This window comes from Fusarium vanettenii (assembly GCF_000151355.1).
Source record: "Fusarium vanettenii 77-13-4 chromosome 1 genomic scaffold NECHAsca_208_chr1_2_0, whole genome shotgun sequence".
Taxonomy (NCBI): domain Eukaryota; kingdom Fungi; phylum Ascomycota; class Sordariomycetes; order Hypocreales; family Nectriaceae; genus Fusarium; species Fusarium vanettenii.
In genome coordinates this window covers 19313-40392 of record NW_003315682.1, presented here as the reverse complement: position 1 = coordinate 40392, position 21080 = coordinate 19313, and the positions used below count along the sequence as shown (strand labels likewise).

General features: G+C 40.3%; 2 protein-coding genes across 2 annotated transcripts; one reads left to right on the top strand and one right to left on the bottom strand.

Moving 5' to 3' along the window:
- Window positions 1-12736: 12736 nt before the first annotated feature.
- NECHADRAFT_105798 (uncharacterized protein) lies at window positions 12737-14610 on the bottom strand (the record flags this gene model as incomplete). The annotated part of the gene is made up of 4 exons (XM_003039031.1): window positions 12737-13156; window positions 13213-14280; window positions 14383-14535; window positions 14575-14610. 4 exons carry the CDS (start codon window positions 14608-14610, stop codon window positions 12737-12739), a joined length of 1677 nt encoding a protein of 558 aa, XP_003039077.1.
- A 4324-nt stretch (window positions 14611-18934) lies between these two features.
- NECHADRAFT_74388 (uncharacterized protein) lies at window positions 18935-20493 on the top strand (the record flags this gene model as incomplete). Its single annotated transcript, XM_003039035.1, has 5 exons — window positions 18935-19121; window positions 19203-19418; window positions 19479-19601; window positions 19888-19920; window positions 19994-20493. The coding sequence occupies 5 exons, from the start codon at window positions 18935-18937 to the stop codon at window positions 20491-20493; spliced, it is 1059 nt and encodes a 352-aa protein (XP_003039081.1).
- Window positions 20494-21080: the final 587 nt, after the last annotated feature.

Genomic DNA, 21080 nt, shown 5'->3' with positions numbered 1-21080 from the left:
AGTCGTTATCTAATATAGAGGATATCTTAGTATCGCAAGAGAGTATTTAGCTAATTCTCTAGTTAAAATATAGGTTAAAGCGTTATAACTATAGGTACCTAAGTATAAGATTATAGCTCTAGTTTAATATAATATCGAATAAGATCCCTTAGTTTTTTCTTTTAATAAAAACCTTAAGGTAATTAATCTTATAATTAATAAATCTATTATTATAATTAAAAGGTATTCCTTCGAGGTTATATACTATATAGGGCTTATATTTATGCCTTTATAGTAGCTTAAGCCTATTTGCCATTATTAGGTTAAAGTAGTTCTACTTAGCTCTATTATCTACTAAAGTATTTAATTATTCTCTCTTAACTTATACTTTTAATTCTAAGTATTATTACCTATATCCTCTATTTATAGAGTATAGGGCCTTCCGGGGTAGTTTATTCCCTTGCTTATCTATTCGTTACCTTATATCGGATAGGGTATCTAGTTTTTTAACCTATAAAGAGCATAGCTATAGTAATCGTATTTATATTTACTCTTGCTATATGCTTTATAGTCATAGTCATCGATCTAACTATATAGATACTCTTAGTAGCTCCTTTCTTTTTAGGCTCCTAGGTCTTCTTATTCTTATTAGCTAATTTATTTCTATTAGTCTTTGATTTTATAAATAACCTATTTTTTCTCTTAAATAGAGTAATAAAGGTTATTATTATATTATGCATAGGCTATGCCGATAGATTCGTATTAATAGAAAATTTAATATCCTTCTATCTCGTATTATAGGTATAGGTTTTTATTAGGTTAATATAGTAATGCGATAGGAAAATAGTCTTACTTTTATTTTTCCTTCTAGTAGGTTTTATATTAGTATTACTAGTAAGATATCTATGAGATACTAGCGTGTTCTTAGTATATCGGGTATATTCATATATTATCTCGTGGGTTAAAAGGTATTTCTAGATATTTAAGGTTTTCTATTAATTCTCTATAGTAGGCGCGAATATAGATTTCTTATTTATCGGCGGTATTTATATATTCTCGTGCCGTCTAGATATATTATTCCCATATGCTATTCTAGTATTAGTTATTATCTTAGTCATATAGTTATAGGTAGAGATCTTCTTTTTATAGTTCTTTATTAATTTTTTATATTTCTTTCCCTACTTATATAAGTTCTTTTTACTAGTACTCTTAAAGGTTTATAGTATTTATGATTTATGCCTAGGTTAGACCACTGCTTATTATTTTTGCGATCTAATTATTGCATAGTAATCTGCCGTGTTAATCTGCCTTCTATTATTCGTAGATCTTATTATATTCTCGGGATATCTTAACCTAGTATTGGGGGCATAGGGTGCGATTATATTATATAGGGTTATTCTACTAGTAGTCTCTTTAATAGACTATAGCGGGTATCTAGGATTTATTATTTTTATTATACCTTATAATCTATTTTTTATAATTAAACCCTTCTATAGCGGCTTCTTAGTAGTTAGTTTATTCTTAGGAGGTTAAGGGTAATAGCGCTTAGTTATCTTTTATCTAGGTAGATTTTTTATATTATATAACTACGATAGTTTTTATATTAGGGTCCTTATTTAGTTTATTAGCCGGTTCTAAGAGTAACTCTTATTCTAGTTATGTCTTAGTATAATCTATGAGGTTTATATAATTAAGTTTTTAGGGCTAGGTTATCTAATATATTTAATCTTTCTTATTATTTTAGATAACCTTATTTTCTCTAGCTTATTCTTCCGTGAGGTAGGCTTATTAATAGGGTATATTAATTTAGGCGGGTATAGCTCTTATCTAGTCATAGCCTGCTCGTGCTATACTAAGTGTCTTTGTTATCTATAGGGCTATCTATAGTTTATTATTAGCTTATATAAATCTTATTTATTTTTTGCCTTTGGGGAGTCGCTATTGCTATAGCTAGTAGCGACCTTCCTTAATATTATATTGCTTTTTATAATAGATCTTCTTAATATGGTTTATTTTATAGTAGTATTAGTATTTAAGTCTATAGTAATCGCGTTTCTTCTATTAGGTTACTCTAAGTTTTATAGGTCTTACGTAGGTTCCATAAGATATATCATTTTATTAGTATTACCCTTAGTTAGCATCGAACTAAGGTTTCTAATAGTTTTCTTTATTATTACGGGGGTTTTAGAGCTTCTTCTAAGAGAACTATTAGTCATCGATCTTAACTACTTAGCTAATATAATCGATGAGGTTATTAGGCCGGTCTTCCTTATAGAGTTTGGCCTATACCTCCTTTTTAAGCCTATTAAAGAAAAAGGATATTAAGGGTTCTTAGTCCTAGTTAAGCTTTAAGGCGAGCTAGAGGTATCTAGTATTATATTCCGATATAGAGTAAGTTTATTAGAGTACCTTAATTTCTCTTTCCGCCTAGGCTTTTTTATCTATTATTCTAAAGGCTTATTAGAGTGCGGCCTTAAAGGCTTTAAAGCTAGAATAGAGGTTTATAGTTCGTGGCGAGTATTTATTAAGTGGTTTAATAAGATACTCCTTTATAATAGGCTCGAACTAGGCTATAGTATACTTAGTAAGATACCCTATGGTATATTAGACCTTACTAGATGCTATAGTAAACTAAGTAGGGTAATAGAGTATAAATACGCGTAGTTATATGAGGAATATTAGTAATTTATACGCGGTATTATTAAATTTCTCTAGTTATTCTAGCTTTAGGATTTCTCTAATATCCTTACCCTTTATAGCGGTAATCGCTATTTAATTAATATTCTAGATATTCTCGTAGTATTACTAATTTTAGACTTACTAAGTAGCGGCCATATAGTCAATAAGTCCTTTAAGTTCCTTTATTTTAGTAGTTATAGTAGTAACCTAGGCATAGAGTTACTTAACTTCTTTATTATCGCTATTTATTTCTTTATCGCCGTTAGGGTTAGCCTAAGCTAATATAATAGGGGCAGGTAGGTAATTAGTAGGTAAGACCTACTAATAGTTATTACTAAGAGTAGCCTAAGTAGCTATTATATTTAATATTATTTAAGGTAATGTAAGTAATCTAATAAATAAGAGCTATTAATATGTGATAAGAGGATATTTTCTAAGGGATAAACTAGTTATACTAGGTTTATATTAATACTAGATTATATTATATAACCTTAAAGGGTAGCGTAATATTACGTCTAGTAATATATTTAGAAGGTATTAAGTATAACTAAGTTATATTAATAGCTAAGGTAGCTACTATATAAGAAAGTATAATAAATATATCTTATATACTTATAGTTAATCTTTGGACTAATATTCTCTGGGTTTAGTCTAGGGTAGGACCGATATTTCTAATATTTGGTCCCTGGACTGATACAGGCGAGGTTTAGTCCCTTTGGTCCTTTTCTGAGTTAGAGTGTTTCTGCTATGCTTCCCCGCCTGGCTTATGTCATGGCCGTGATACATACGGGTCGCATAGTTCATTAGACAATCTTTACCATCTTTATAATCTTTATAATCTTTTTAAGGGATATAAAGATCAGTGCGACCATAGGCATAGTATCGCGAAATAGACGCGACTACTAATAAGATCCTAGTGCGAGGTAGAGATTTAATTACCATAGCATATTAATCCTTAAGACCTATAAAGCTAACTATAAAACTATAAGAGAGGCTATAAGTAATTAAGAAGAGAAATAATATAATAAGGAGGAATAGGCTATAATAGCTGTGGGATAATAAAAATAAAGGTAAGACTAGATTAATCGACGGGGCTAAAGAATTATAGATAATAGAAGGCGCGATAGGTAACTATGCGTCGCCTATATAGATTATATTTTAAGCGATGCTCTAGGAGATATTAACCTATTTAATAAATAAATAAAGGAAGATATTAGAGAGGCTCTAGGATATATTAATAGAGAACTAGCAAATAATAATATAGATAATAAATAAATAATTAGAGATAATATACTAACTCTAGTAGGAAATCTAGATAATTAAGGCCTAGGTAGCCGAGGAATTAAAGAAGATAGATAAGCTTAGATGCTCGCACGAATAAGCCATAAGGTAGCTTAAAGCTATACGTAAATAGGCTATAAGAGACCTTAAGTAGATACGAGAGTAAGTTATAAAAGAGCTAAGGAGAATATAACCCTAGATAGCAGAAGAGTTAAAGTAAGTAAAAGAAGAAATAAAATAGGTAAAGGAACAGCTAAACATGATAGCCGATAGTATCTCCAGCAGTGCTCAGACGAGCCCATAGCCATCATATACAGACATAGCCCGCACCCCGCCTACGAGCCAGCCAAGCAATATCCGCACACTATCGTCCATACGCACGACCCCATCCTCATTCACGGATACCTTATTCTATACCATCGACACCTCGCGGGTCAGCGAAGAGGACAAAGGCAAGGCGCAAATTAGATAAATTCGTTAAGCGATCGAAGAAAAGGTGCGGGTCAGGGAAGGCCAATAGAGCTAGCGGTGCGCAGCCGTGGTGAAAGATACGAGGAATCTAGACCGCATCAAGGTAATATACCGAGACAAAATAGAGATATAGCTTATTAGAGAGGCAGCGGAGAAGATAGTGGTCAAGGGCGGCAGAGTACTTAGAGACTAGCTATACTCGGTTAAGGTCGACGGCGCAAATAAGACTATAGTACTAGACTCGTCTAGTAATATGCTATTAGGTGCGGCGGAGGCACTAAGGAAAGAAAATAAGGTAATAATCACTAAGATATATTAGCTTAGCGATAAGGCAAATAATAAGATATACGGCTCGATAGTAATCTATATCACTAAAGCGAGTAATATGCGATAGCTACTTAAAGAGAGGTATTTCTACCTTGCGGGAGAGTTAGCTAATACTAATATCTTTAAGCGGCGCTAAGGCCTAGCTTAGTACTATAATTACTAGGAGATTAGCTATAAAGCTTTTATATATAGTAAGGCATAATAATACGGCAAATACGCAGAGATAAGCTATTAATACCGAGACTACTAGGCAATCAAGCCAAAGTGCATTCTCTATAGAGGGCTATATAAGTCGCTTAGCCGAAACTATTAGATATAATAACTATATATAACTAATAGCTACTAACCTCTAGATCCTATAGCTTAATATGCGGAAGAGAGATATAATATAGCTAAGCATAATAAATAATAAGGACTTATAGGACTATATAGTATTAGCAATAGCTAAGCTATATGCGCTAAATATTAATAGGACGCTAATAATAATACTAAATTACTATAGGAATTAGACGAGATTTATACTATTAAAGAGATATAAGATATAATAGCCGATCTAGAGTATACTTTAGATACGCAGCGATCTAGAGACTAAGTAAGTACTTATCCCTTTAGCTAACCTAACCGGGGCGATACTTAGATAGCCCGACCGAGAAGTCTTAATAATATTAATATATATAATAAGAAAAGATAAAGATACTCTATATATAGCTATAAGATAGTTATATATAATAATTATAAGTTTTTGTAATAATATAGGGAAAAAGATAGATATTATCCTAGTTAGTAACTTTAACCGCTACGATTAGCTCTAGGGAGGCAATAAGGTAATAGGCAAGAGGTAAGGCAAAGCGAGCTTAATTATCGACCTTATAGACGAGTATAGCCTACTTAGTCTCCTCCCGCAGGGGATAAAGATATAAGAAGGACCTAGTAGGGAGAATATAATCGACCTAATACTCGCATCGGCTAAACTAGTAGACGAGATAGTTTATTACGGGATCCACCTAACTAAACATAGATTAGACCATAGGGCTATCGAGACGGAATTTAATCTCATAATACTAGAGAGGATAGCGGCCTCGAGGCTACTATTTAAGAATACACTATAAAACGCGATCAAGGCGAAATTACAAGATAAGCTAGCACTACTCCCATAGGGCGGTAAAGTTTAAGAATAGACTAATAGGTTAATAAATATAATCCTAGATATAATCTATAAACTAGTCCTAAGAGCAAAGCTATTACTATACGTAAAGTAATAATAGATAATAGATCTTATAAGGCTCCGAAGAAGTTATATATTTTAGAAGAACCTAGCGAGGACCCGGCGTTAGGCTAATTAGCGAATTAATAATTTAGAAACCTAAGCTAAAGAAATAACTAAGGAGTACTATGATATTATCTAAAGGCAAAAGAAGGCATACTAGGAAGACTTCCTCACTAATAGGACTAATATCTAGTAAGCTACTAAATATATAAAGCCTAGAGACGAAATAAATAGCGATAAAGTGCCTCTATTAAAAAGAATAAACGGGGCAATAATATAAGATAAGGCTAAATAAGCGGAGGAACTACTTAACGTATTCTTCCCACTACTACTAACTAATATAGAAGATAAAGGCCTATAGCTATATCGCAGAGAAGTAACTATGCCGAACCTAATAATAAGGGAGGTAAAGGAGAAAGTCATAGAGGCTAAGGCTTAGAAGGCACCTAGAGAAGATAGATTATTAGCGATAATATAGAAGTAACTATAGCCAGTAATAAAGGAGTAGGTATTATATCTATTCTATATATTATTAGGCAAAGGATAATTATTAGATTAATAATAGATTACTAAGATTATTTTGCTTAAGAAGTTAAGTAAGGCTAATTATAGAATTATAAAAGTATAGAGGCTAATCTTATTATTATTAATACTAAGTAAGATCCTTAAAGTAATAATAGCGGATTATATCTTATATATTATTAAAATATATAGACTCTTACTTATTAATTACTTCGGTGCGAGAAAGTAGTAATTAGTAGAGTAGGCGCTATTACTCTTCTAGGAATAGGTCTATAAAGCATAGCGGAATCGCAAAGTAATTAGCCTAGTTAGCTTTAATATTAAGGGGGCCTATAATAGGGTATTTAAGGATAGACTATTATAAAAATTAGAAGCATAGGGTATCCCTAAGGGGCTAGTAAGATAGATAGATATATTCTGCTTAAGTCGCATAGCTACTATTATAGTAAATAGCTATACCTCTGCGCTATAGGAGCTATTATAGGCTAGCCTTCCGCAAGGATTACTATTATCGCCCGTGCTCTTTCTCTTCTTTAATATAGACCTAGTTTAGAGTAAGATAGATATAAAGGGAGGCTTAATTATATTTATCGATAACTACTTAGCCTAGGTTATAGGCCTAACGGCAAAAGCAAATAAAGATAGAATATAGGCTATTATTAACCGCGTATTAAAATAAGAGAAGTATAATAGGGCGATATTTAAATATAATAAGATAATTATTATCTACTTTATATATATAGCTAAATATATTAGCTATATACTATTTATAGTTAAAGGGAAGGAGATTAAGCTAAAGTAGGAGGCTAAGATCCTAGGAGTAATTATAGATATAAAGCTTAGGTTTAAGAAATATATAGCCGAGGCGGCTACTAAAGGCCTCTTAGTAGCTATATACCTAAGGAGACTTAAGATATTATCCCTATATATAGCTAGGTAGCTCTTTATTATAGCTATAGCGCCGGCTATAGATTATGCCTCGGTTATCTAGTCGCATATATATAGCGAGAAGGAACTAACCTAGCTTAATAGGGCTTAGAAGATAGGAGCATAGGCTATTATAAGAGCCTTTTACATAATATCGCGGGCGATCGCGGAAGTAAAGGCTAATATCTAGATAATAAATAGATAATATACCTAAGCTAGCATAAAGCTATATATTAATATCTAGATATTATTAAAGATATATCTACTTATAATACTTAAAGTATTAATAAGCTAGAGATATTTATTACCGCTTAAGAGGTTAATACTTATATTTAAGAAGAGTAGAATTAAGCGAATAGAAATAATCTAAGCCTATATAGTACTACCGTGGTATAAATAAGTATTACTAATATGCGAGGCCGACTATAAGGCGGCGATAATAATAGCTAATAATACTAAAGATATTATTATCACGACTAATACCTCTAATAGAGAAGGGCTTATAGCTATAGGAGGCCTTATTTTATAAGAGTTAATTAATTAAGTTAATAGGATAATAGCTAGGTATTTCGTTACCCTTAGGTCGCGAGATAACTAGAATTTATATATAGCTAAATTAGAGGCAATAGCGATAGTATTATAATATATACCTAATAGACTATAATATTAAGAGCTTACTATAATATTAAGCTATTAGTTATTACTAAAAGTAATTATATAACCGCGATAATAATCTAGCTAGATTATTATCTGATAGATCTATAAATATATTAAATAACTAGCGAGAGGAAATAATAGGGTTAAGATAATCTAGGCTTTATTCTGAAATAATAGTTTTATTATAGGCTATAAGGCGAAGAGATAAGCTAAGAAAGCGACTAAAGTAAGATATACCCTAGAGTCGCTACTATATTAGGCTCGGTCGATATAAACTAGGCTAGCGATATTATAATTACGGCGGTAGTAGGTACTCTTTAATAAAGTAGGCAGCTATTCTAAGCGGATCGATTAAGCCTTACTAGGCGAATATATAAAAGCGCTATATAATAGCCTAAAGAGATAAAAAGCTAATATACTCTCGCAGCTCTGCATAGGAATAGCGAGGATTAATAGCTACCTATATAAGATAAGAACTACTAAATTAGATATATATAAGTATAGATAAGTACTAGAGATAATAGAATACTTTTTATTTTAATATATAAGATAAGAGATAGAGCATAAAATTATATAATAAGTTAGATAAAGTATAATAGGAAACCTTTCTTATTTTCTCAGTAGAAAGTTAATATTAGATAGACCGAAATAGATACTTAACCTAAAGGCGATATAAGCGGCGATAAAGTTTATAATAGTAATAAGAAGACTAAGGTAAAAAAGGGAAATAGAATATATTAAATACTAATATTATAGCTAACTATTAATATTAAATAGTCTTATATTAATAGACTATGCTTTAGCTACTAGGGATAAGATATTAAATACTTAGAGAAATCGGCCTTTAAGTAGGCCTATTAAGTAAAGTTAAGTAAGCGGGGCTAGAAAAGAGATAAGCTAATAAGAAGAGTGGGGCTCTCTTAGGTAGTCTAGATAAATAGCGGGGAAGCGAAGATAGCTTAGCATAGCTACTAGCCCTACAAGATCCATTCTCCCGGGCGTAATAAATACTAATACTAATACTAAATCCCATACCTCGCCCCATATAACCCCGGTCATAATAATAATATAAGCGAGGTATAGAAAGTTAATTTAAGGAAATAATTTTGGCTAAAATATTATATAAATTATTATAAAGTTATTAATAAATTCCCCGCTAATTCTAAAAGAGATATATATTATTAATGCCTATAATAATAGTAGCTTTATTAAAGAAAATCATAGTTACTATATATACCTAAATAACCCGACTTAGATAGCTATTTTTCTAGCTAAAATAAACCATAATATTAAATTTAAGCCTTTCCCTATAGAAATATATAACTTTTGTATTAATATATTACCCTTAATGCTATTATAGCTATTTTAGCTTTTTCTCCTTATTTCCCTTATTAAAAAATAGGTTTAATATACTAAGGTCTAGGTTATATAGCTTAAAGAAAATAGTATTATTAATAGCTAGAGGTACCTAATAAAGAAAATAATAAATCTAAGAAAATAGGAAAGAACCTTAGTTATAGAAATATATATATAGCTTAGAATACTAATTTATATAGGCATATATAAGGAAAGAATAATTAAGAGCTACTAGAGTACCCCCTAGCTAGGTATTTAATACCCTAAGTACTTAATTATTAAGTTTATGCTATATTAGAAGTTTTAGCTTATCTACCGGCACCTTTATCCCTTTAACTATAGTAAGATTAATAAGATTATACCTCTTCCGAAGGTATTCTAAGCTACTAATAAGTAGTCTAATTATATATAAGCTATATCCATAGAGATCTTCCTTCTAGGCTCTCATTTGGCTATAGATAAGTATATAATCTGCTATACTAGTAGATTGAAGGAGATAACCCTTATTAAGGGCAAGCTAGACCCCCTAGGGTTTAAGATATAGGTTATCGCCTAATAGGGCTTCTTTATCCGGTGGCTATAGCATATTAAGGAAGCAAAATATGGCGCCGTTAGCGTTGAATTGCCCCCACCGAAGTCATCTATATAAGGCCGGGGAGGGCGAAGAGGCGGTCGAGGCAGGGGTGCAGCCAAGGCCGCAGGGAAGAAGCCTGCCACAGAAGACAAGCCTATCGCCTTAAACTCGACCCAGAGCGTCGTTATTGCCCTAGCAAATATGCTGCCAAAAGCGACATATCACGTCTTTGTGGATAACCTCTTCTCGTCGTCAGATCTCTTCCGCAGCCTTCACAAGCATGGCCACGGGGCCACAGGCACGGCGCTCAACTTACGACGGACGGGAACAACAAGTATTGGCTGTGCAAGTATTGCCATATTAGTGGCCGTCACGATGCTGCGCTGTTTGCCAGTGAGAACACGACCAGCATCATTTACCACCTTAAACAGCAGCACAGACTAGAAGAATTTGGTTACAAAGCAACAGGATCCGATCCTTTCAGCATAGCTAAGAGGACAGCAAGCCTCACGCCATACCTCGGAAGCCGGCGCGTGGTGTTCGACGACCTGAAATTCAAGGACGATTTTACTGATTGGGTGATTGACCTTGACCTCACATTTCGTCAAGCGACTCATCAGCGCACGAATGAGATTTTTACCAATTATCTCGAAGACATTGACAAGATCCTTCCCAAAAGCCCGTCAACTCTTAGCAGTTGGGTCAAAGAGAAGTGGCTTGGCGATAGTGGGAGACGCGTTTGGCTGAGGGCAAAGCTCCATTCCGCCAAAAGCAAGGTCCATATCTCGGTGGATGCATGGACATCTGAAGAAGGGACAAACTATCTTGCCATTGTTGCTCACTTTTTGGATGTAAAGCATACGTTGCAAACCGCTCTTCTGGACCTCCCCCCTCTGAAGGGGCCTCATTCTGGCGAGAACATTGCCAAGGTGTTGTCATCCACCCTCGATTTCTACGATATCTCACCACTGATGGGCTTCTTCATGATGGACAACGCTAGAAGCAACGACGTATGCATTCTGGAGCTAGCAGAGCAGTACCCGACAATTAGATGCGAAAATCGCCTTCGGTGCGTCGGCCATATGCTGAACCTCATCGTCAAAGCTCTACTATTTGGACAAGGCGTTAGCAAGCTGGAGCAACAGCTCCGCGGCGCATCCGATGACGAGCGGTTTGAGATATGGAGGAAGCAAAGCTTCATCGGCAAGCTCCACAACTTCTGCGTGTGGATCAACAGAAGCGACCAGCGACGGGAGCGGCTGAAACAGTACATCTTGCAGGCTTACGAAGAAGGCAGCATTGAACAGCTTTATACTAGAGTCCTGGTCGATGGCGGCATCCGCTGGAACTCTGTATATGCCATGATTGAAAGAGCCCTGAAACTTCGCCACGCAATCGATCTCTTCTTTCTCCATTATAGCCATGTCAGTGAGGGATATGATATCTCGGGCGATATCCTGACTCCACAGGATTGGGTCGATCTGGGCCACTTCCATGCTATCCTCAAGCCTTTCAAAGATCTAACAAAACGCATGGAAGGACGGGCAAACAAAGTTGGCCGAGAAGGATCACATGGCTCACTCCACGAGACCATCGAGTCGCTGGATGTACTCTTCAAGAAGCTCCAAGAGGCTGGGAGATTCGCAGATGATCATCCTGACGTGGTGTCAACATACTATTCCCATGCTATTGATGCTGCTCGTGTCAAGCTTGAGGAATACTTTGGCCTCACAGATGCCAGTCCTGCATATCGATGCGCAGTTGCCTTGCATCCGGCCAACAAGTTCACCTACTTTGAGCTTGAATGGAGCCACAATAAGCAATGGATCAGCGGGGCAAAGAGAGTGGTGCAGGAGGTGTTTGCACAATACGAGGCAGAAGCGGAGGCGGACCTAATGGACGGAGCGCGACAGGAGCTGGAGCTGGAGGAGCTGGAGGAGCTAGAGGAGAAGGCTATGGTTCATGGCAATGCGACACTTGATCCACTCCAGCAAGCTCGTAAGCGTCGCCAGAGGCTTGCCGTCACTGCGATGTCAGCTATACGAGGAAAGAAGCGGGTGAAACGGACCACTGAGCTGGATGAGTTTATGGCGAGGACCAATAAGGCTGATCTGGATGTTGAGGATCCTCTGGAGTGGTGGGTTCGCCATGCATCTGACTACCCAATCCTGTCCAAGATGGCGTTTGACTTGTTCAGTTGCCCAGCTATGAGCGCTGAGTGTGAGCGTGTTTTCTCACAGGCAAAGAAGGTCATCACGGATGAACGGAACCGGCTCAGTTCGGACACACTGTGCGACCAACTTTCTGCGTTTCGTACCTCGCGCCAGACTGGTGGCCGTGTGCAGACAACCAATCATCCGAGAGTATGCAAGGGCATTCCTCAATCTTATCTGTTGTACCCGAGACCAAAACGCTGCCGCCGCTTAATGCGGCATCCACCACAGATTAAATTTTTATGATTCGGAGTAATACGGCCCTTTTTTTTTTGTACTATCGAGGACGTTGAATGTGGAACGTAACCCTACGTAGACGACCCCAGATTCCTGGAATAAGAACGTGGGCATGATAGTGGCATGTACGGCCAATGTGCCAATGTTATCATGTTGAGACCGCTCTGCATCTAATAAACCCCTAAACCCCCTAAACCCCCCAAAGAAAAAAAAAATAAGAAATAAATAAACGAATTGACTCCTCGTCTAGGCAGCATATTTCGTCACATTGCCCTGCGTGCAAAATGTCATCTGGATGGGCGACGTGCGCAGGCCACGGGCCACCAGGCGCTCGCGGAACTCGGCAAGGCGAGGCATCGCATCGTACTGCGAGCGGTTCTGCCCGGCGGCGTCTTGGCGGCCTGACCAGAGCACCTCGCCGGCGACGCTGGCGCGAGGCCACACGAGCGTGTCGAGGTTGACGGCGTCGATGGTCTCGGTCCACACGGCCACCTCGCCGCCCAGCACGTTCTGCACCGCGTTCTTAGAGATGCCGGCCAAGGGATCGTGCGCGTAGACGAGCTGCCAGCTCTTGGTGGGACCGCACCAATCGTTGAAGGGGTAGTACTTTTTGAACGTGTCGCCGTTGGCAAAGTTGAGCCACTGGCCGCGGCCGCAGTCGAGGTACTAGAAAGGTGTGAGTTAGTCTCGATACTTGCTCAACACATGAACCTGACACTTACCCAAAACTCGTAGTTGCTGTCAATGACCTTGCGGCCACCCTCGGCCAGGTCCTTGACGGCGGATCCTCCGAGCCACGACTGCACGAGGACGTCACTGCCAATGGTCAAGTTCCACGTCGTCACCATCTCCTCCCATACCAGCGGGGTTAGACCGGCCGTGCGGACCTTTTCGTGGGTGTAGCTGACAAACTTTTGTAGTAGCGGAGACAGAACCTTGGTGTCGTTGGACCTGATATCGGGGTCAAGGTTCGAGTCGTTCTCCTTGAGCTCGTCACCGCCGGTGTGGAAGTAGGCCGTGTAGGGGGCGATGCGGGGGAAGAGGTCACCAAAAAGCGTGTCGAGGAAGCTATAGACGGCAGTGCTGTTCAGGCGGAAGGCGCCGCAGGGAGGCTCGGCGCAGTACTGGTCGTAGGGCTTGGCGTCGTAGGCGACAATGAGGTCCTTGTAGGCTAGCTCGAGGACGCCAATGTGGCCGGGCATGTCAATCTCCAGCACCACCTCGACGCCGCGGGGTATGCCGTACTCGTAGAGGTCCTTGACGTCCTGGGGCGAGTACGAGAGGCCCCTGTGGCAGGCGCCCTTCTCGGCCAGCTCGGGCAGCGCGGGGATCTCCAGGGGCCACGACTGCGAGTCAGTGACGTGCAGGTGCAGGCGGTTCAGCTTGCTCCAGGCCATGGCGTCGATGGTGCGCTTAATATCGTCCACCCCGAGGAACGAGCGGGCGACGTCGAGCAGGACGCCTCGGTGCGGGAACCGCGGCTCGTCCTCGATGGACACGGGGGCATTGGGCGTGTACCAGAAGGTGCCGGCGCTGTGCTTGAAGAGCTGCGAGAAGGACTCGAGCCCGTAGAGCACGCCCGTCGACGACTTAGCCTTGATAGCCACCTTGCCGTCCTCAGAGACAGTCAGCGAATACGACTCGTCGACATCGCCGGCCTTGGGCTTGAAGACGCTGGGCGAGTCCTTATATGTCTGGGTAATCTCGATGGACTTGATCGATGTCTTAGACTTGGCATCGGGCTCAAAGTCGGAGTGGCGCTCGCGGAGCTTCCAGGGCATAAAGTTATCCTAGAAAATGGCCTTAAAGGCGCGTGAGACGCCGGACTAGATAATGTCCTTGCTGCTATAGTTGGCGCCGGCATCGGGAGTTTAGCCATATGTGTAGGAAACCTGCTCGTTGAACAACGTCTTAGTCTTAGCATCGGGCTGCATAGCTTCGTCACGGTCATAGGCATCAGGGGGAGTCCAGCGTATAGCTTGTCCGTTGTAGGTCATAGGGACGGTTTGGTCCATAAAAAGCACTTTCTCTCCCATGGAAATGTTCTGGGGGACGGGCTAGATGGCGTTAGCGGAGGCGAGGACGCATGCGGCCACGGCAAGGACTATCTTAGATAACATAGCGGAGAAGAGATCTCGGGTGGATACTAAGGAGTAATGAGGGCAAAGAGTAAAGCGAAGACTGCTCCTCCGGGTGTAGATAGAGTTCATCTAGATATATTAAGAGAAGGGAAACCAGGTGATAACAAGGAAGCAGATTATATACCTTTGATAATATGCTTATCGGAAACCTCTGCTATGAGCGTCGAGTCCACTTTTGGCTATAGCTCTTCTGTGACCAACTGGAAAAATAGATTGCGTCTATAACCGGATTTCTAGTACCGGCTTCTGCCATATATAAAGGTTTACTATCTCGGTTCTAAAGGCTCTTGCTACTCTGGATGCCTTTAAGTGCTTTGCTAACTTGAGTATCCCTATACTCCCTGAACCGTCGGTCTATATATAAGGCAGATATTTTACTTTCTATAATCATAGTATTACTATTAACTCCTTTTTGGCATATTTGAACCTCCCTAATTATGGACTGTGTAGCTCGACTATTAAAGAAGCTCTAAATCTATCTTTCTTTGACCCTTAAATTAGCCCGAAAACTAGTACCCTGGGTGAAGCAGGGTGAGAATGACCGATATTAGGGTAATTGGAATGCTATCTAGAGTAATAAAGATGCCTTCTTTTGATGCTAGGGGCCCGCTAAATCCGTCGCTCAATTCTGTAACCCTCTAGCACGAGCGGAGAAAAAGATATACTGAAGCAATAGCGGCGCCTGTTAATGTAATATTTGAATTAGCTAATGCCTTTGATTTTTCTATGCTTGGTTGGGTTATATGTATGCCACTCACCGAGTATAAACCACCGCTTAGGATCTATGGCTAGCCTTTCCCTGGTACTCTAGAAGAGAATGAATAGCATAATGCAAAATATGGCGGTGAAGAAAACCTACGTAGCAAGTCTAGCTATCATAAGGTTTACGCCGATGGGTTGATCGGAATAGATGGCGGCTAAGGAACCTCCCACGCTAATGAAAGCAAGACATATGAAGTCTCTAAGAATAAAAATAGTGGAAAAGAGTTTAGGACCGACGGGTAAGAAGTAAGTGGCATTGAAGTATTATTATAAGGCGCTAATCCTAAGATATAGTGAAGACGATAGGAAGGTAGGACTAAGAGTTAGCCCAATGATAAAGCTGAGAATAAGTCAGCCAATAGGCAGATTGCGGTAGATGAGTGAGTGAGTATAAACCCGATGTACGCATTTTTGTTACTTTGGTTATGGGCAAGCTAGACCTTAGCAGCGTAGCCAATAAGTTCCAGGAGCAAACCCCCGATTATGCTAATAGCATAACTATAATATCTCTAGAAATGAAGGACGAGAATATAATATAGAAATAGGAGTATGCAAAAAATGGTTAGAAAGATAGCGTTTGTAGCTAGTATTGGGACGAAGTTGATTGCCCTAATACCGTTAGGGGCAATATGATTGGAGTCGGTAGAATTTATACTGGCTTAAATGTGTGGGCTTGAGGGTTTCTGAACTAGAATTCTGAAATAATGATTTCTTTTGTTCATTTATCTATCCTTATAGCTTGATGGTGGTCACTATGAAGTCCCGTTTACAAGACCCACGCCATGTCCGTCTGAATCGCGCTATCTACCGCTTAATTATATCTATGGTTTATCCGCGTAATTACCGCTTAAATCCCGCGTAAGTCCCGCTTAACCACCGATAAGCTTTTCTACTCGCGCTATTTGCTTCCGCGATAGGGAACATTACAGAATAATCGATAATTAGCCACCCGCCGCCTTATCTGTTCTGAATTATATCGAAATGTAGCTCAAGAGAGGAACTTAGCGTAGGTCGTGCGACTTCTATTTCCGGCGAAAGATCAAATGCGACCGCGTAGTCTAAGTAAGCCAGGGCCACCAAAGCTACTCGCATTATGAGCTACGCTAGGTCCTATGCCGTCTTAATGACTCTAATGACGCTCGCATTTAAAAAAGAAAGCGGCCGCATGATTTTAATTTCAGGGAGTCTTAAGACGCTGCAATTAACTCGTCTCTTATTACTTCCTAGCCTCCACTCTTGCCTTCAACGCAGCACGGCGATAACGCAGCTCCCACTCTAGCATCATTTATTTACTCTATAGCCTCCTTGCCAGGGCCAGTAATAGGCGAAAGCCATTCCAATCAGAGTCCACCTATTAATTTCGAAATCTAGGATTAATTTCTGGGGATTAGCTCAGACAGCACTTCCTTTCTCGACCAAATATTTATTCCGGATTAGTATGATTCGGCAGACTGGGCTGATCAGATGTTGATGTTGAATGATCCCAGCCAAACGCTGGGTGCCAACAATGCTGAAACAGGCAATGAGCCGCGCCGTGACGATGGACTCGAGACCGCTCCGCATTTATCCTCATTAGAAGCACAATGTATCGACTAAACTCTGTTTGATAATGCGTTGCACGCGTATTTTGATATTGCCGCTAGCTCGATGCCTATCCTTTTTGAGGACTCTTTCTGGGAGGATTACCGCTCTGGTCGATGTAGCCGTGCGCTTTCAAGTGCTGTGGCGTGCCGTGGAGTGCCCTTTATTCCGACAGACTTGGATAACTGGGACCTTCAGCAGCGGCTTGCTCGTCAGTTTCAAGACGCTATCTTTGAGACTCACAACAGCCCGAATCATGGAGGGTCAGTCCGGCTAGATGACCTGGAGGCCCTCGCACTTATAGTAGGCTTTGAGTACGATGCCTCATACGGGCAGCCGCTTCAATCACACCTCGCCAAGCTTTTCCTTGGATACGACTCGCTCATCATAATGACTCTGTAGTCCGAAATCCAGTGTCACTATGTCGCTTCATCATCGGAACGGCTAATATTTTCAAAGGCCAACGAGCGCCGGACGCTTCTTTTTTGGCACGTATATAGCCTAGACGCCTTCTATACTCTTAACCGCAAAACTAGTTCACGGATCCGGGATAATAATGCCGAAATCGCCGAAGATTTATCTTTAAATAAAACAGAGGGCTACCTCGATACTATGCTCAGCCTAGTAATAGTTGCTCGCAAAATTGCACAGTCTCTTTGCTATGGTTCTATAAGACGTCTGGGGATTAAGCTTAAAGACTTAGATGGCCTCTATATTGATCTTCAAAACTGGCGGGCTGGTTGTCCAGCGCATCTATAAATCCGGGCCGGTATTAAAGCCGACCCTTTATCCGGGGCATTAGATCCACGTACTAATTTGCGTCGTGCGACTCTTAGATGCCTAGAACTTAACTATTACTTGCAAATAGACGATTATGTCTCTAAGTTTAGTCTTCGGGAATAAAGCATATTGGATAGGGAGATTGCTGCTCTATACATCGAGTCCGAGACTCTCCGTGCAGCCCATGGCGTTGTTGAAATAGCCTAATGGGCAAAATAGACCATGCTTTAAGGGAATTCCGGCATGTCTTACTCTCTGATTAATACCGCACCTCAAATACTACGAAATATATATGCTAGTACCTGTTTTTGGATGTGCCTTCGGGGTTAGGGGCTACCTCGTCTACATTCTCTGTTTCTTAAGCATAGCGCAGACCCAAAATAAAGGGGGGATAATAATCGAGGTGGTTCTTCGGATAATCGATATGTTAAGAACCACCTCGATGTAGCGCAGAGCCTACGAGAAGCCGTGGCGGCGGCGAGTTCCCACTAAGATACTGCTGGGCGGCTTGCGCAGCTTGATGGCTAGATTGAGTTACTTTAGAGCCGTCTCGACTAGAGTTATTGAGTTCTCCTGTTTTAATGTGGTTTCCAGAGAGATTAGCGTATTTGGGCAATTCATGATTAGTCATAGCCTAGATATGTTCATGAGATGGGGGCAACGCATTTACGAGTTTTTATATCTATACCTATTTGTTTTGATTAGCAAGGACCTATTTAATAGTGGGGAGTTTAAAAACGACGTTTAATGATTATTTTAATAATAATGCCCCATATACTGCTCGTACCGTAGCCTGGATGTATTCTTAATTGCGATCTTATACGGCCAATGTTGTATAAACCATTTGATCCTGAGGGCACCGGCTGGGTGGAATTAAGCTATGGCGAATTGTCTAGACCACCTAATTCCCGTCTCCACTTAATTCCCGCTTTCCATCGACCGTCTAACGTCCGCTATCTTTAGCGTTAAGTATCGGACCGCCTAATTACCGCTTCTGGCGATCTTGGCTATGGCGGGCCAGATGCTGCGAGACTAGCCACGCGGGAATACGTCAGATTAGCTTGACCGAAGATGAAATATAAAAATCTATAGGAGAATCGATATTAAACTTACTATTTATCACTCACGGCTTTTTATCTCTCTCAAGGACCTACAAATATTTTTTACCTGCTTTGTTAGAATGAGCCTCTCTTTGCTCGGACCCGTGGTCCCTCCTCTACTTAACCTGGGGTCAGTGGGAATTATGCACCCCGTTCTTGCTAACCTTTCCGATACCTTGAACACGGCATTTCGGGATCATGGTGGTTTTGCCAGTTCGATGAGCGGTGAAGATTTAGTATCTATCACGGTCTTGTCTACTGATGCCGGTAATACTCCCTTGTTCGATTTCTATTACTTGTCTTCTAACCTTAACGAGAGTGCTGGGAGTACTCTTAATGTTACTTAAGACTCGGTGTATCGAATTGGTAGTATTTCGAAGCTCTTTACTGCCTACATGCTTTTGGTCAACTACGGGTGGGAATATTGGGATAAGCTAGTCATAGATTTTATACCTGAATTACGTGGGCATTCTAAGAGTATGAATGATGTAATTGACTCTGTGGACTGGGATGAAGTAACTATTGGCTCCTTGGCATCTTATCTTTCTGGTATTGGGAGAGACTGTAAGTGGCTTACGTCTTGGTTGCCGGAAGTCTAATGAAATGAAGCTAACTTTCTGATAGTTAGTAATGGTGACTTGGCGAGCCAAGACTTCCCCAGGGAAGAGGCTAGTCTGCCAAAGCTTCCGTTAAAGGATATTCCTGATTGTGCGGGAAACTCTACTCTGCCGCCCTACAACCGAAAAGGTAAAACTACTCTTACTATTGCTCTAATTGTTTCGCACGAGCCTAATACTTCACGGGTAGAATACTTCGAGGGCTTTACTCAAAGATATCCCATCTTCGCTACCTATAGCATACCCGTCTACTCGAACGCTACCTACCGCATTCTGGGTTATATACTTGAACGCCTCTCCGGGAAATCGTATCACGATCTACTATAATTATCTATTGTGAAGCCACTGCGTCTCAGTGGTACGGGCACGGAGCGGCTAACGACCCATAATATCCCAGTGATTCCTAATGGCGATAGTGCGTGGTTTTAAGATACCGGCGACGAAGCACCGTAAGTTTACTTTTAGCCCCTCTCGCACTCCTCTGTCCTAGTGGTTCCACTGACACCGCAACTAGAACCGCAGGATTATATTCCTCCTCACTGGATTTGGCTCGTTTTGGCCAAGCAGTCCTGCAGAACCGGCAACTATCTCCGGCCATTACCAGGCGCTGGATGAAGCCTACTTCTCACACCGCGTCACTGAGCTTGTCCGTCGGAAGTCCCTGGGAGATCCACCGAATGAGGAGCAACATAACCAACGGACGTGTCATTAACTTGTATACAAAGTCTAGCTCGCTGGGCAGGTATAATTCGTTGCTGGTGCTTATTCCGGATTTCCAAATCACCTTTTCTATCTTGACGGCTGGCATCACCAGCAGCCCCGCCATAAAGGTAGCCACAGAATTGGTAACATCGTCCCTCCTGCCTGCTCTCGAGAAAATTAGCGGCATCCAAGCCTATGAGAACCTCTGCGGGACATACGCGTCAACCACAAAGCTAGAAAACTCCTCTATTAGTATCACGGCCGACGAGAAAGGGCTTCTAGTTAAAAGCTGGGTCAGTCGAGGCGTCGACATTCAATAAGTAGCATAAGGCATAGTGGAAGATGGAGAATAGCAAGCCATACGACTCTAGGTAACCAATCTCCATACGTCGATATCTTCTCATGGGAAAAAATCCGGTCACGTTTCGTATCGGGCACTCTTTATGACAACTTCCAAAGGCAACAATTTTTACATCTTAGATAATGCCCTAGAGCAATGGTCTAGTGTTGACAGTGTCAACTATGGGAATGTTGCTGCCGATGACTTCGTTTTTAGCCTGAACCATGATAGTAAGGCTATAAATCTGGAAGTGAGGGTTCTAAGGGAGACCTTCAAGAAGCAGAAGTAAATTGGGCGCGATGACGCGGGCTCAGGCAGTGTTTATACCTGACTGTCTACTCTTAGCCTTTGGTTTTTCGTCGGCGGCTAATGGATATGTCTAGGAAGGTCTGGATATCTACCCGCTTCTTTGTGTTGGCGATGTCTTGACTTTTCTATATCTATTCTCTTCTGTTATTTCTTCCGTTTCATTGGTTAGTATTATTAGTATAGAATACGGAAATATAAATCTTTAAATATATTTGCCTTTCCTAGCTACGAATAACCCCGCTCGTGACTTACGTGGAT